At 38.8% G+C, this 17,771-nt stretch overlaps 1 protein-coding gene across 4 annotated transcripts in view; it reads right to left on the bottom strand.

Moving 5' to 3' along the window:
* Positions 1-17,771, bottom strand: part of TP73 (tumor protein p73) — a 150,190-nt gene that overhangs the window by 86,604 nt on the left and 45,815 nt on the right. For 2 of the 4 annotated variants that reach the window (XM_063436492.1, XM_063436493.1), the window contains exon 1: positions 884-958. The exons of 1 other annotated variant lie outside the window; for it this stretch is intronic. In XM_063436492.1, the coding sequence (XP_063292562.1) occupies positions 884-942 (59 nt within the window). In that variant the 5' untranslated portion in view covers positions 943-958. Of the gene's footprint in view, positions 1-883; positions 973-17,771 lie in introns of those variants that run through there. One more of the 4 variants, XM_063436494.1, reaches the window with a different exon arrangement.

The following is a 17,771-nucleotide window of genomic DNA, read 5'->3' as shown; positions in this document are numbered from 1 at the left end:
GGGAATTGTGGAGGATAAACAAATGATGTTTGGTCCGGTGTAATGCGAGACCTATCACTTCCAATCTTTAATAAGGGTTCTGAATTCTAACTCCTAATTTATGTATTAATTGCATACATTGTAATAGTTCTCTAAATAACATTTTAAAGAAGACTGTAGTTTGGCATGATTGCCAAACCTTTCGATATATTGTTCGTTCATAGTACAGATAATATAGTTTGTTGGCAAAAAAGAAGAGTTTATTAGAATAATGACAGTTGACAACCGCTCGCATAGCTTGCCCTTTGGTGCATCACCACTCTGGCCTCATACAGGTTTTACTCACTTGTGCCATTACAGAGAGCAATGTAGCCAGTTGCATAACAAACTGATTCTATCCACATGGGCAGTACAGATGTGAAATGCCAACAGGCTTCCTCTGCATGACAGATACGGCAGGCCTGCACAATGTTTTGACCTTCCTTGTGCCTCATCAGTAATGGGTAGTGGATACTCCCTTAGGCACAGGTTGTCCATGCTTGGATCACCCTTCTGACTTCCATATGACAAGGGACTCCCTAAATCAAAAGGGCTATCCGGACATGGACCCCTTACTGTGTCTTGGGGGTATCAATTACCCCTCACTTACTAGACAAAATAAATGTCCTTGAGTTGCAGAGAAAACATGCTGATATCTCACAACTGGACTGTCAATATGACTGGGATTAGTGTGATTTGTAAGAGGCTCGGGTTAAATCCTGTATGAGACCTGAGAGGGCATACACCAAAGGGCAAGCTATTTGAGCTGTTGTCCATTCTCAGTATTCTCAAACTCTTGGTTTTGGCTAATAAAGCTTGTTAGTATTAAGGGAACGTTAATAGTACATTACAATAAATGACTTACAGGGTACTCCAGAGATGTTCAAATGTAGTCCCTTCATCGGCCGGCGAAGATTGGGACATCTTCACAGATGAGGAGTCAGACAAAGGATATATGACTCTGTGATTAGAACACAACAGAGTTAGCAGTATTTGCAAAGATCCTTTATCGACATTCAGACATGTAATATTGAAAGCCTTTTAATTTGCCTTTTTAACAAGGAAGGCATTCTAAAAGTTCACTTGTGGCATATTAGTGTATGGTCTATCATTGGTGCTTATGATTAAGGTGATCTAGTTTGACATCGCTCCTTGTGTCCATTATTGTTTTATCACACTGTTTTATAGTGTTATCACATTATGAGGTCTAATATTGCCAGAAAAAGGATTTCCCTTGGCTGTGGAACATACCATCTACTCATCTTAAGTGGTTGTGGTATTCTCATGTTATGCCATTTTCACTGGAATACTCAGAGTGCAGAATTTACAACTGTTATCTTTGTAAGATATGAATTTCTAATTTCGCCTTTTAATTGCCATTATATACTTAAAGTAATATATCTTTAGGAACTTAGTTAGCAGAGCTTTCCATGCACCTTGCCAGTGAATATCAAGGATGCATCTATGCTGCTACGACAGGCTAATTAGCACTTGTCAAAATTATTACTATATATCCACTATATTGCGCTTAAAGGAACACTATAGGCATAAAAACAACTTTAGCTTCATGGAGTGGTTTTGGTGTATAGGTCATGCCCCTGCAGATGCACTGCTCAATTCTCTGCTATTTAGGAGGTAAATCAGTTGTTTTATGCAGCCCTAACCACACCTCCTTGCATGTGACTAGTACAGCCTTCCTACACACTTCCTGTGAAGAAACATCTAAGGTTTATACTTCTTTTCATTTAGAATTTCTCATTTCCTGTTCTGTTAAGAGCCTTCTAGACCCTGCAGGAGCCTCTTGTGTTGATCTACGAGATATTGCTCTCTCCTGGTGCTGCTCCTACCTCAACCAGCACCAGTCTCTGCATTGGCTTCCCATAAGATACAGGGCTCAATATAAAATTCTGGTTCTTGCTTTTAAATCTCTACATAATGCTACTCTCACCTATCTATCCTCCCTAATACACAAGTATGTCCAGTCTAGGCCCCTACGCTCAGCCAAAGACCTGCATCTATCCTCTGTTCGTACTCCCACCTCTGATGCTTGTATCCAAGACTACTCTAGGGCTGCACCGTTCCCGTTCCCTTTTCCGTTAGACGCTCATCCAGTCTCCACTCCGTCAAAAAAATAATTAAAAAAAACTCACTTTTTCACAAAAGCATATCAATTAAACGGTTAATGGCTCAAAAAAACCCCACAATAAGTCTTCTTCATTGAATACTATTCTACCTTATCTTTTGTGTCACTTTACCCCACTCCCTCTAGCATGTAAGCTCATAGAGCAGGGCCCTCAGCCTCTCTGTTTCTGTGCGTCAAACTTGTCTGGTTACAATTTCATGTTTGTTAGTCCACCCATTGTAAAGCGCTACGGAATTTGTTGGCGCTATATAAATATAATAATAGTCATAATTTACAGAGCAAGAGATAAAAACCTCTAAAGCAAGTAAACATCCATTTGAAAATGAAACCATTTTTTTCATACAAACTTGTGAGTCGCAGCTAGGGGAGGTGTGGCTAGGGCTACATAAACAAAACAAAAGTGATTTAACTCCTAAATGTCATAGAATGGAGCAGTGAGACTGAAGGGGCATGATTTAAACATTAAAATTGCTCATTAAGATAAAATTGTTTTGATGCCTATAGTGTCCCTTTCATTTTAAACCATTAAGTGTGACACTCAATTACCTATAGAAAAGACAGAAAGAAAGCAGAGTTAAATTCTTGTGCATATAGAAGTCCACACAACTCTCTTCTGTGAGCATAATAACAAACAGCAAATCTGAGGAGAATACATAGGTGGTCATGGAGTCCCGTGCAAGACTTCCCCTTGATATTATTTAATTTTATATATTTGAAGTTCCCCTATGAGTAACTATTAAAGATATTGTGGGCAGGGAAGGCCTCAGATGAAGATAGAGTAAACTTAAGGCAGGTCATGGGATATTGGCTGAACTGCATGAATACAACTGGAATGTTTACCCCCAATCATTTTCTCCTGCATTATTCTGATATCTAATTTGTCACGGGGAAGTGGGTTTTTGGATTACTGAAACGGCTCTAAAAAATAAAAAAAAACACATCTAAAGTGGACCTTAGCATTTCAAAATATGTTATTTTTTTTATTAAATGTAATGACTTTCACCAACCTTTGCTGCGGTTATTGCAAGATGGAGCTCTGATGTAATTAAACACTTTGCTTCGGCTTGTAATTAAACACTCTGCTAATGCTTGAACCTAAGCGGCCTATGACATATTGCAGATTTAACCCTTTTCGCAATGGAGAAAAATGACAATATTCTAAAAATCTCTCTCATACTGAAGGATGTTTAATTGACTCAAGCAATTGATGACCCACGTGTCTGTCCTTTAACATGCAATACCTATCAAGACTGTGCAGAAGCAAGCAATCATAGAGTGGTTGGTTTTTGCAGTCATTCGATTTATTCAACATCATGTTCTTGTACTATTAGTTTTATTTGCTGGTAATCCCAGTCTAGAACTTTAATTGTTCATAAGAAACAACAATAATAATAATAATAATAATGCATTTGCTAGACAATACAAGTGAATCCTGAGACATCCCTTGTGGTTTTATGTGATTAAAGGAGTGTGAGTATAACTCTGCTGGAGTCAATGACATTAAATTGTTGCCACTTCCTTTGTGGGCTCTCGCCGAAACCCAGACATCACTAAAGCCTCTAGAGGTCTTCTGCACGTGGAATACAGAATTAGAAGTTGCATTTCCTATCGTTAAAATGTGCCAGATTTGACAAGCCTAGGCCTGCCTGGTACTGGTCACCAGAGTGATAATATGTCACTTTATTATCTTCATAGCCTACGTACGAAGTGCATGTTAGACTGCCAAGAGGTTTCAGATTGGAAGATTTCACTCCACATGTTGTAGTAGAGTAAGCCTGGCAGCGCCCTACTGTGCACATTAGGTACGCAATATCTAGATGGACGTTTGTGCAAAGTAGGATTGGTGCAAGACAATGGCTATGTACCAAGCTCATGCACATAAACCATTTCTTAGACCGGGGGTGGGCAAACACTTATTTTTCTGTTAAGACCACAACTCCAACATTTCATAGACTGGCAACGCATGAGCTGCTGGAGATCTGCTAAATTGAGTTTCCTTGCATCGGCCATTTTGCACAATAGCATTTTCTATGTTATATTTATGAATTTTACTTGCCAGAGATGGATATTGAGACATGATTGTTGGTTGATGATATAAAAAAAACACTGCTTGTATGTCACAACTAGGAGGACCTATGATCATGGATAGATTTATCTTCCAGACTCTGCTGGGCATAAAGACCTACACTATAAAACTGATTTATAACACATAAAAGGCTTTGAGCAAGAGAAGCAAAGGTTTCTAAGTAGCATTAATATGACCAAACATGGACAGAGTACTTAAGAAGAAAAAGCAGGGTTATCATTAACCCACTTCTAGTCCAGGGATCACATATAGTGTCTGCACCTTTTCCAAATCTGAAATAAATGTACTTGATTACAAAGCTTCCTGACGAATTTAACCTAATAAATGTACAAGAAAACAATTTAAAAATATTCCATACAATGGCAGAAGAGGGGAGGGGGGCTAGCTGGATAGATGTGTTTCATGTACTTTGTGTTTTGTCAACAGACAGGCTTAATATGTGTTTCATATCAGTACAACAAAGACTGATGTTATAATGCAATGTAATAATTTCTTTAAGAAGGAGATCGCTTATGTATCAAAAAACGATTTAACCCATCGTGAGTTTCTTGCTAGTTTACAATGCGTCTGTGCGCAATAATCCAAAATATTTATTAGGCAATACAGTAAAATGCAAGTCAATTGAAAGAAAGCAAGAACATCTTAATTTAATTGGTTTATAAAACAAACAAAAATATGGGTTTGTGTTATCCATACTGGTTTTCAAAAGAAGTGCAAAAAAGCAACATATGGACCGCTTAGGAGGTACCACCACCCCAACTTCCCCCCAAACTGCAATAAAAAATATAAAAATCTTCTTAAAAAGTCGGAAGTAAGCCTTTATTACAGCCATCGATGGGTGACCTAGCAAGGTTTCAATTCAAAAGTAAGTCTTCGTCAAGCCTGGCAAGTTCAAGAACACGTATAAGATATTTATTTCATAGCGGTTAGGCATCATGTTCAACAATAACTTTAGGAATCTATCTAAACAAATTGAAGAGGAATGAAATGAATTAAAGGGCTACTTCAAGCACCAAGACCAATTCAGTGCTTTGAAGTTGTCATGGTGCTCAGAAATTGTAAGTCCACCTATTGGGTGTGATTAACCGGCCTAGAACAAGAGTTCTAGGCTGGCTAATGTCAATTATCTGTATGTTGGAGTCGGACATCAAAAATCACAGCATGCAGGTGTCCAGTGGCAGCATGGCCCTCACCTCAATACCGCCTATGTCCTTCTCTCTACTTCCTCCCTCCTCCAGACTGGGCGATTGGAGGGGAGGAGAATCAGAATGGGAGGAGAACTCTGCCTCAGTACTGAAAAGGAAGCAAGTTTTAGCTTTAGTTTTGGGGGACCAGGAAAGAAGGGGTTTGCTCTAACCCAGCAGTTCCCAAACTGTGTGCTGCGGCGCCCTGGGGAGTCGCAAGATATTTTCCCAGTGTTATGATGATAGCACCAGGAACTGTGCCTCCCTCTCCCCTGTCGGCACTGGAGGACCGAAGGGGAGATCAGAGATCTCCTTCACCGGCCCGCTAGCACTGTAATGCTGGCAGCCGGCAGGGAAGGGAGGGAGAGAGGACACGGGGAGCTCTAACCTGCAGCTCCGCCGGGTTCTCCTTTCGCGAGCTCGGAGCGTTGCTCCGAATCTTGCAAGAGTGAACTCTAGCAGTTCCTGAGGCTGCTAGAGTTAATTAATTCTCACCACTGGGACCCCCAGAGCTTCTCACCGGACTACCAGGAATTGCAGGAAATGTCTCCCTCCCAGGCAAAGGTAAGCAGGGAGGGGGGATATGAAATTAATTATTTTTAATTAAAAAATGTGTGCATTTGCCCTCTGACCCCCACAGACCCCACACCACACAATAACTTCCCACACACACCCTGCTCCCCATACACAAACACACTTACCGCCCTACACACACACTGCCCCCCATCCACACAATTGCCCCGATACACACACACTGCCCCTACATACACACAAACTGTACCCCTCACACACTGCCCCCACACAACCTGCCCCCCATAAACACTGTACCCCTCATACAACCTGCCCCCCACTGCACTCCTCACACACACGCACACCTCACCCCTCACTCAAATGCACACTGCACTCCCCCATACACACACACATTGCTCCATACACAAACACACTACCCCATACACAAACACACTGTCCCACCATGCACATAATTGCCCCATGCACAAACACACTGCCCCACCATGCACACAATTGCCACCCCATGCATACACACACTGCCCCTCATACACACACTGCCCCCTCCACAACCTGCCCCTCATACACTGCCCCCCCCCCCCACAAACACACACACACTCTACCCCTCATGCACAAGCTGCCCCACATACACACACACACACTGCTCCCCTAACACACATGCAGACTGCACCCCATCACACTCACTGCTGCCCCTATTCCCTTCTACAGCCCCTATCTCAGCAGATCCCAGGTAAGTTGTCAAACTGTTCTTAAACTGTTTTACTACTTACTCTGGGAGGGCACTATGGCACTACAACCACTACAAAGTGCTGTAGTAGTTATTGTGCCTGGATTGTTTCTTTAAATAATCTACCAGTGCCCATCCCAAGATTAGGTTCTGGATTTGCCCTTAAACTTCAAGCGTTTCTGCGGAACAGGGGCCCAGTATATGCCGCTGCGCTGTACATATACACAACCTAGAAAATGTTTTCACTTGGGGTGCCTTTGACAAATATTAAAATATTAAGGCGCCTTGAACCTAAAAACTTTGGGAACCACTGCTCTAACCAAAAATAAGAGTTCTTTGGGGGTTAAGATAGAGTGTTGTCAACAGGGTGTTGTAAATCAGCCATTGAGCATGAAATGGTAAATGGGGATTCATGGGTTAAATATTGTTTTGCAATGCAGAACAAAAGTTACTATAAATATACATGTTGATATAAGGGGGAACCGACACACTCAAATAAATAGACACCATTACTTCCCGTTACAGAATTAGATTTAGAGCAAGAAAAACGCAATGTAATTGTTTACTAAAGAAACAGCTCATTTTAAGACAAAATAGCAAAATAATAGCAGAGTAGAAAAATCTACCTATAATATGGGTATCTAACTCTTCGTGAATTACCATTAGGGAGATGATGAAGGCATTGACACAAGGCTAAACCTGCAGTTGGGAATTGGTACAGGCTAATTGCACTGAAATTGGTGTATGCTTTGCTCAACGTGAGCCATTAGGATGTCTTTACAGTTCCAACAGGGTACCAGCATAGTGCACTTCAATTTAATATAATGCAGTTAGTAGAAATACAGGCACAAATATTTCAATAATATTTTTACTATTGTAGTTTCAGGGCGAGTCCATAAATGTAATAGCTTTGACCTGGCAATAAATCAAGTACTAATTTTGTACAATTAGTGTTTGGCAGATAGGCAATTCCATACTCCATGAATCTTAACAAGCTCGATATCATTCTGTAAGCTCTTTTGAGCAGGGCCCTCTTCAACCTATCGTTCCTGTAAGTTTTCTTGTAATTGTCCTATTTATCGTTAATTCCCCCCTCTTATAATATTGTAAAGCGCTACAGAATATGTTGGCGCTATATAAATGGCAATAATAATAATAATCTGTCCACAATACAGATGAAGTAATGTAGAGCTAAATTGTAGCAATGCTACATGTAGTCTTTACGTACTCTGCTGCCATCATCAGGCGTTTTTTTGGTACCACATGTAAAATTACATTCGCAGTGGGAGCTGGACCTATTGAAGAAGCAGCAAGGCCATGTCCCTGGTGCCCCCCAACACCACCTGTGCTTATAAGTCACCTGTTTTCAAGCAGAGAAAAAAAAAAAAAAAAACATCAATCGGGAATCCAAAGGATCGTCATTATCAAGAAGACTGGGAAAAAGTGAGCTCTATAACAAAAAGTTTGCATTTTAACCCCATCTTAACAGAAAACTTGTCAGTATTGAGATCATATAAAGGGATTTGCCAAACATCTTGTTGCAGTGGTCAATAGGTCAAGTGGTCCAGGAGTCAGACGTATCAGAGACAGGGCAGAAAAGCCCTTTTACTGTCAGTATTACCACTGGGTCTGTGTAAATAAAGATAACCAATAACATAATGGAATCCACTACAGATTAATTTAATGGTTATGATGCTTGGAGACAGAGAATTCCTTTAAACTGACCTGAACTGTGGCATCCCATTTTTTCATAAATCGTCCTTAGGAAATGTCCATGATGTTCAGTCAGACTTAAAGGAACACTATAGTGTAAGGAATACAAATGTGCATTCCTGACACTAAAGGTATTAATAGCTGTTTAGGTGACCCTCCTACTGCCGCTGGTTTATCTTTTTCCAGCACTGAGTGAATTTGGTCGCGGTTGGCCCCACCCTCGCTCTACCCCCTTGACTGAAATTATCAAACTTGATGATCTCAGCCAATCCAATTGTTTTCCATAGAAAAGCATTAGTAGGCAACCATGCATGCTCAGCAAAACGACGCACTCAGCCAATCAGCATCTCCTCATAGAGATACATTAACTCGTATCTGTATAGGGAAGTTCAGCGCCTCCATGCAGAGTGTGGGGACAATAAATTACAGTGCTTCCCGCTGTGTAGCACTGACCCGGTAAGCACTTCTAATGACCGTCTGAATGACAGCTACTGGAGGTGCTCTTAGGCACTAATGTAAACACTGTCTTTTCTCTGAAAAGGCAGTGTTTACATTAAGGGGACACTATAGTCACCAGAACAACTATAGCTGAATGTAGTTGTTCTGGTGAGTATAATAGTTCCCTTCAGGCCTTTTTCATGCAAACACTGTCTTTTCAGAGAAAAGGCAGTGTTTACATTGCCTCTAGGGACACCTCCAAGTGGCCACTCCTTAGATGGCCACTGGAGGTGCTTCCTGGGTCAGTGCTGCCGAAAAGGCAGTCCTGACATTCAGCGTCCCCACGCTCTGCGTGGAGACACAACATTTTCCTCATAGAGATGCATTGATTCAATGCATCTCTATGAGGAGGTCCTGATTGGCCAAAACTGCATTTGGCCCCTGCTCTCTTGACAATTTTAGTCAATCCAATGCTTTTCCCTATGGGAAAGCATTGGATTGGCTAAAAATCTGTCATTTTTATGATGTCACAAAGGACCCGCGCAGGGCTGGAAATAAAGGGGGGGTGATAAAATTTTATAGGGAGGCTAAGGGGGGGGCAAGCCACCTAAATATTGGGTTAAACACTATAGGGTCAGGAATACATGTTGTGACTATAAACAACAGAACAACTACATTAAGCTGTAGTTTCTCTAGTGACTATAGTGTCCCTGTTAATTTACAAACACATGCAGTGCCAATGCTATCGATAACAGCTTAAAGGAAAAGTGCCCCCCTTTGTTTATTTTAAAAGTAAACGTAGAAACTAAACTACTTACCGTTTGGTTATGTATTTATGATGCTTGTCAAGTTGTCATGATGACTTTTTTTTTTTTTCAAATTCTTTATTTTGGTGATGACAGTTACACAATATTAAATATGCTTTGTTTGGCTCACGCAGAAGCCCATTGTTTTTGTCTTGGTAACCATCTGTTTTTCTTATCGTATTTAATAAAAACGTGAATCTAACAAACATTGTAAACTTGTTTAACATTTGTCACTTAGTTGTGTGTTACAGGGTTGATTGGTTCGTCATTTTTGTCTCTGTAATTGGTCACTCAATTGTGTGTAATTCCCCCTGATTCATGTGTCAAACTGTTCCCATGGTTCCCATACTTTTTGGTAAGTAGATGTGGTGTTTCGCACCTGGGCCGTCATCCTGTCCATCAGACAGTTGTCTCTGATTTTTGTCCGTACTAGTGTGATAGGTGGGGTGTCTGACTTATTCCAGTGTTGCGCCAACGCCCTGCGTGCTGCCAGGTTCAGTGAATTTAATAATTTTTGGTTGTATTTGTCTAGCCCTTCGGTCGGTCGTCATGATTACTTTTTAAAAATCAATCCCTAAGCATAATGTCTTGCAATCCATGACTCCCCTCTCTCTGTGAAGGTAAAGAGCCCTACGACAAATGTATGTGCCAACGGCTGGCTAGGAACAAAATAATGGTTAAACAAAAGTCTCAGTCTTTCTAAAACATCATCACATCTGGAGTGCATTTTCTTTCTTCCTATAAACGTAATCAGAATTAATTTACATGTGATTCTACCAACAGTTGGGTGAACCGAGTATTTTTGTTATTATTCGCCTGTTCTAAGTATCACATTGTCTTGTAATTATTGCGCTTGGTAGCTTGTGGAGTTCCCTTGTGTATCCTGAGAGCATCAGTAAAGATAACAGATTTAGCTATTCCTTGAGGAGTTCCAAGTAGGTGCAATATGTACAACATCTGTGTGTGCAGATTACTAAGGGGACCATATGTTGTGTAATTTTTCCTATGCTCAGTACTATGTCTGGCACATATGAAGCGACAAATACCGGGAAAGTGAAATTAATATTCTGCTTTCTAGTTATGTGAAAATAAACAGAATATCGCTAATCACTTATAAGCTTAGGGCAGGAAGAGGAAGTAAAGCTTAACAGAGGTCATTCGTGTTTTGTCTAGTTATTCGTAAAATGAAAATGCAATCTCTGGTTGACAATATATTTAACCCATTAGTGGAGTAAGTCATTTATTGCTCTGTTAACGAGGAAACGCCACTTGTTTTAATATTATATATGTCACTAACGTGTTTGTGACAAGTGATATATAACATTGGGGAAAAAGGACACAGAAACCATGCAAGGGATAAACCCTCATGGACAGAGAGTAACCCTAATAAAACATACATTTTAATAGATTATATAAATATTAAAAACCTTGAACTCAAGAAAGAAAATGAAGTTAATATCTATAATAGCATAAATCCTACAGTAATAGTAAAAACGAACGAAAAAATTAGATAAACAAAAATAAGATAATCTCAGTAGAAAAATATATTAATAATAAGAAAGAAAGAAAGAAAGAAATCCAGAGAATGTCCACTCTAAAACTGTGGAATGTATGAATCAGTTAAACTGGAAAGTATCGCTACAATATTGTTATTTTACATATTGTAACTTTCCAGTTTGACTGGAGGAAACATGAAATATTAGATGGGTTATGGAGGTGGAAGGACTGCAATCAGTGTGGGAGGGTGGGGATATATCCGGCTTCCAGGGAGAAGCAGTGGACGTATGTCGCCAGCATCCAGTACACGCTGACAACAGGCATAAAATATTCACATAATTGACATTAGTCCCGTGTGCCAGTGGTGCGATTAGTTCCTGGCACACAATTGGCAATAACTCTATATGTGCTGTGTTTGAAACTGGAACACTGCACATCCAGACTCCTACCACTCCTCTAAAATCATAAGTGGTCATGGTGGTTGGAGTAACCCTTTAAATATGAAATTCCCTTAGAATTCTCAATTTAGTGAATAACCCTGTTTATGTTCAAATCCACAACGCTGTACCAATGATGCAACTCTTTCCTGGAATTGGTTCCTTGTCAATTGATGTTATAAGCTCTTCTCTTTTCTATCATTTAAAAAACAGCATTTGCACCTGGTAATCAGCACTGAGTGAGAGCGTAGAGAAAAGGGGAGAACCTGAAACATTATTTTTATTTATTTTTTATCCTCCAATGCTATCTGCTTGGGACTGAACTGGGTTGTGACTTGTCAGTTACTAAAGCTTCATATACTTTTAAAGGGAGACAGATCATCATACAAAAAATGATCAGCTAAACGTTATACAGGATATAGTGACTCAATTCAAGCACTAGCTTTGGTTTATAATGTTCTATTGTGGAAAAGTTGGCTTACATATTAATGTTTTTAAATGTCTCCCCCCCCCCCCCCTCCCATATGCAAAGGATAAATTGTATATTTTAAATTGCAAAAAGGTGCATAAAATACAAATGATTTTCTTAAAATACTGTCTGTCTAGCTACACTAGCAAACTGCCAATGAGTCTATATGTTCTGGGGCAACAATGACGCAACTCTAGAATTAGCATCAGGTGCACTTGTAACTTGCACTGGAGTTCCTGAAGGCTGTGAGCATGACACCTCTGGATACCTCACTGTTTTAAGGTGTTATAGTTGGATGCTGTCCATGGGGCATAGAGATCTCTGTGATGCTCATGTTTGGTGCATCCAAGTATAGAATCAAGGCAAAGAGATATGACATTAAAACCTAGCACATCAGTACCGACAAAGGAGAACAGCTTCGGCGGCTGCGAGCACAGATTTTCCCTCTCACTTTTCACTTTTGTATGGTATGCTATGGGAGATTGGGTACGTCACCAGACGCAGGGGCCTACAAACTACTTACATAGCCTCTCCATCTTGCCATTGAAATCAATTTGGTCAGACAAGCAAAACGTAATTCCTTGCATTAGGTTTTAAGGCACATGAACCAAATATTACTCTACAAACAGTCAACAATCTTTGTATAGGCCGTTCGCTCTTGTATAGAGCACAGTTCACAGTGGGTTATGGTGTCACACAATATGTGACTCATTGAAATCGAAGAAATCAGGGCTGTAATGGATGTTTCTTACCGACTTCAATATATAATTACAACTAAGTAAATATTACTAACTTCTTCATTCACAAAATAGGCTCCTGGAAAGTGCCAACTGAGTGGCAATGTGAAGTCCATTAATAAAACACAATGAATATTCAGCAAAATGAAAGCAAGGAAAATAATACCTCTAAATATGATTTAATTTATACTTGCATTAATCTTCTACTTAACCTCCCAGAGTGACTCGCATTCCGTAACAAAGCAGAATGACCCAGGTCACTTGGGAGAAAAGATTAGAGCAATTCAGAAAATTCTATCTGGCCATACATGTTCTCCAATTCAGAGTGACTATATTTACTTTCGTCCGTCATCTCAAATATCCTAACTTTCTTTACAATACACTTAACTCTTTCCTTTCCCCAGAATAGCTACACTGTAAGTTGTACTTTTGCCCAGGTGGACTATGATGCACTAGACAGGCTAAGCATTTTTACAGCTGCAATCTCTTTGACAAAACTCTTAATTTTAATTGGATATACTGATTTTATTCCTTTTTATGTACACTATACTGCAAATCAGCTCTATGAAACGTGAGTGATTCAGAGTTACCATTTTTTTCTGTAAAGTCTTGAAAGTCTACACAATATATCTAATTTGAAATTTTAGTTTTTCAGTATAAAATTACAAGAGAACATGTACATCAATAGAATACTAGTGTGCACTATTGCTGTAAAGTATAAAATCCTTGGACTGGTACACAGTATAAATTAAATTGTTAGAAAGTATAACATTATTTTGTTAAGGTAAACTTTACCCACATTATATCACTGTGTTTTGGCTTGATAGATCAATAAATTGACCTTATTTGAGTGAGTTAATAATTCCAGTTTATTGATTATGTATGTATTTATTCTCTGTGTTGGCCCTTATTCACTTTAGAAACTTCATGGATAAGTTTAACAAAAACAACAACAAAAAAACGTAATAGTTGGTATTATCGGTTTCTCTAATGTGTTGAAGGACTGTTTGGATATAAGTAAAATATAAAAACATATAAATGTGCAGTCACTGGGCTGGTTAAAAAGGAATTGTCGTGCGTGAGTCAAGCACAATACTGTAGCTATTGCTTTTTCATTTATGATCCTGTTATATTTTTCTAAAAACACAGAATATTATCTTTGCGTTCATGCTTCCACTACTCTAGGGCAGCAGCAATAGCTACAGTATGCATCATTCCAAATATATAAACAAAGCAAAAGTTACCTGCAAGTTGACAAAAATCCCAACATACTTTTAAATAATGGAAATGTTTAGTATCACAACAATGACCAGTGCAATGGCCTCTTAAGAAAGTTCCCTTGACAATGGCAAGTGAGCTTAAAGGGACACTCCACTGCTTAAAAAAAAAAAAAAAAGCAAAAACTAAAAAAAAACCACTACCCCAATGAAAACATGCATGCATTTAATTTAGCTTTTTTTATTGGCAGTATAGCTAAAAACAGCTTGCAAATGTTGTAGATCTGATCTGAAACCTATACAAGCCCCTCCTTCTTCTCCAGCCTGGAGGTCCTGTGACTGTCCTATCACTGACTTCCCAATGCAGCTCAATGAGACGTCTTTGCAAGGCAGGTGCTCTGAGCAATTGCTGCCTCTTGAGTTCAGCTCTATTGAGTTAAACAACCAGGAAGCAACAGGACTGTTTGTCTAATTGAGAGCCGGGATGGGGCAATTTATAAAAGTACCAATTTCTATTAAAATCTATACTTTTTGCAAAATGAAAAAAAGAGGACACACTTTTTACACATAAAGCACTTCATCCAGATAAAGTGTTTTAGGTGTTTAGAGTGTCCCTTTACATTGTAATGGCCAATTGGACATTGCGGTGATAGTAAAAATTTCTGTTATTTAAATTTGTTTTGGGATATAGAATTTTGGGTTTGCAGTCTTCTGAAAAGGCATAGACATGGAATTTCATGTAAATTTACCCTACATTTCCCAAATTTACGCAATTTATTTTTGGTGTATCATTCATTTTCTTCCCCAAGTTCTCCATCTCTGTATCCACATTATTATTAGCCATGCTCAAAAGCTGAGCCTTCATAGAAGGAGAAAAAAAACAGACTGATTCATGCTTGCTGAAACAATTCATCATACGAGAGTATTATGGAAGAAGTAAGTTAATTAGAATAAAATGCCTTTTCTGTGCCATCACAGAAAGCAAATTGTGAAGTTTTGTTAAATGATACATTTAATAGACGAATAAATGGATGAACACCACGTGTAAAAGTGGGTTTTGTGTGCTGAATATGGAAAACCTTCTATCTAAATTTGACAGTTCCTCTTTAAGAAGTGAATGTATTTCCTGAAACATCTGTTGCTGCAGTTATCTCTAAATGGCCCTGAGATAATTTATAGCTGAGGAATGATGCTGTGTTAATGGTATGTTTTGATTTTTTTCATTGCTATTAACCCATTTGGAGAAGAGAAACGTTGTTACATAAATATTGTCCCTCGTTTAGGCCGGATGTTGCCTCACTTGTGTGCACACATTGCATGTTGCCTGATTCTTTCATACGAGATATAGTGAATTCTATTGACACTAACCAAAATAAAAATAAAACAACAGCAAAACATGCTACTCTCGGTATCAGTAAGCTAGGCTTCATAGTGATTCTATTTGGCATGAAGTGAAATTATTGTCACTATGTTTCACTGTCTAATCGAGAGTTCCAGCGTGCACACGCACATTGTGGTCAGGTGTGGTGACATCAGAAACCATGTGATCCCATTCACTGTAAGGAGAAGTTTTAGTTTTAAGGTTGTTTAATAAAAAAGTGCATTATTACTGTGTGTGTAACGCTATATTCAGCACCGTCCTACACAGTTCTCTAAAGTAAGAATTTTATTTAATCTGCTACTAATATCAAATGCTTAGCTTCTTCCCACCCTCAACCCAAAACCTAATATATATCAATACCTACAATTATATATATACAAATAAATATATATCTATACACACACACACGTCCAAACTTTTGCACTCCAACAGTGAAAAAATAAATAAATAACTGGTGCCCAGTCACAAATTCATAAATATGTACAAAAATACCGGCACTCTAAGGTTTTCATTCAGCTAGGTTCTTTACTTGACGAATTCCCATATAGGTCAAGTTGACTTGCTGGAATTCGTCAAATAAAGAACCTACCTGAATGAAAACCTTGGAATGCCGGTATTTTTGTAGATATATATATATATATATATATATATATATATATATATATATATATATATATATATTTATTTTACACACAAAAAACATACACACACTGCATGCCTAAAATGGACTTTGGGACTATCTTGTTCGTATAACTTATTACGCTGTCTATGACATTTGATACCACTGTATTGTTATCGGGCGCAACCTGTTTTACGTTTTCTTCCATTTACACACACACACACACACACACACCTATAGATTTGTATGTACGAAACCAGGAAGACTGCGATCATCTAAACATGCATACATTATAATGGTACTGCTGGAACCAATTCCCTTCGTTTTGCACCCCTTCTTGTCACAGGTGACTAATTCCAGGGCCCTATTTAACAGTGCACTACAGAGACACCCAGGAGGATGGATTTCCCAAGTAAGAGGATTAATCGCATAAGAGCAGGCATTAGATTGCTAGAGTAGGGCCTGCCAAAAATGGGGTACATTGACGTTGTGGTAAGCATTTTTGCAATGTATTATTAAACACTGTAACTAAATCCCCATTAGTTTTGCCTCTCAGGTGTTTTTAAAACCGATTACATTTTGTGTGCTTTGAGGCTCATATTAGATAGATAGATAGATAGATAGATAGATATACAGCCCATAACCCTACTGTCGTCCTGCTAGCAATATTCCCATAGAGGTATTGGGGAGAGAGAATCATACTATCCTTGTCTCCCCAGCTCCTCTCCCAATATGGCTGTAACCGGAAAGCAGCTGAATTAAGCACAGTAGGAGCAAAAATATAATATAAGAGACCATTCGGTGGCATAATTTAATTATAATGTCTCCTGAACATCCGGTCACCTACTAGCTAAGTCAATGCAGTGCCATGTTATGAAAGCCTAAACGAGCAGAACACACCCCTCGGTGGCTAGGAAATGTGGGATAGCAATAATTTATTCTGAAAAACGACCTGTGCTTCTGGGCGGAAAGCTATGTTTAAATTTGAAGGCCATTGTTGAGGAACCTTTAGAAATATGATACAGAAATGCAATGCACCAGCCTATGTGTGTGCCCATAAATATATAAGCAATTCTATAAGCTAGCAATTAGATATGGACTCTTTTAACACGTGTGAATAATGGCTGACGTCGTTTTACTTTGTAAAACTGGATGAATGCATTACGTGTGAGTTATTTATCCGTCTGGCAGTGAAATGGTTAACCTTTTCCATTCAAGGCTTCGTAGTGAGAACACTTTAATATGCACATAAGTATAACTAGCTAATACCCGACAAGCGATCAAAAGAAGAAAGCTCGTAGCCATCTTGTGAGTTAGGCACATTGTAAAAGTGTGCCTACGACACATAGTTACTTCTTCCCATATTTAATATTGTTTGACTCTCCAAGAATAATGCTCAGTTAGACCTTACAGATACAAAATGTTTGGTTGGCTAGTAATGCGTATTAGAAAAAAAAAAAAAAAAATCATACAAAAAAATAAATAAACTCAACACAAAGAAATCGGAGGGGTTTCTTTTAGAAAAAAAAAATCAAACAAACTGAGAGGCAGCTTTTAATATAAATTTGCCAATAAACAAACCAAGGCATGTCTTGAGTAAAACAATGATACACTATATGTTAGTAGATTAAATGAAGATTTTTACAAATCTTCTTCCCAAAACAGAACAAGCCACTAATCCCGCCACGAGCCACTAATCACACCACGTTGATAGCAAAGCATGCTTGCTTTGAAGTCAGTAAGTTCTGCTGTATGCTGTCTCCCATGTATA

Source organism: Pelobates fuscus, chromosome 11, assembly GCF_036172605.1.
Source record: "Pelobates fuscus isolate aPelFus1 chromosome 11, aPelFus1.pri, whole genome shotgun sequence".
Lineage (NCBI taxonomy): Eukaryota > Metazoa > Chordata > Amphibia > Anura > Pelobatidae > Pelobates > Pelobates fuscus.
Note: the sequence above shows the minus strand (reverse complement) of the source record. Positions and strands in the feature narration are given on the sequence as shown.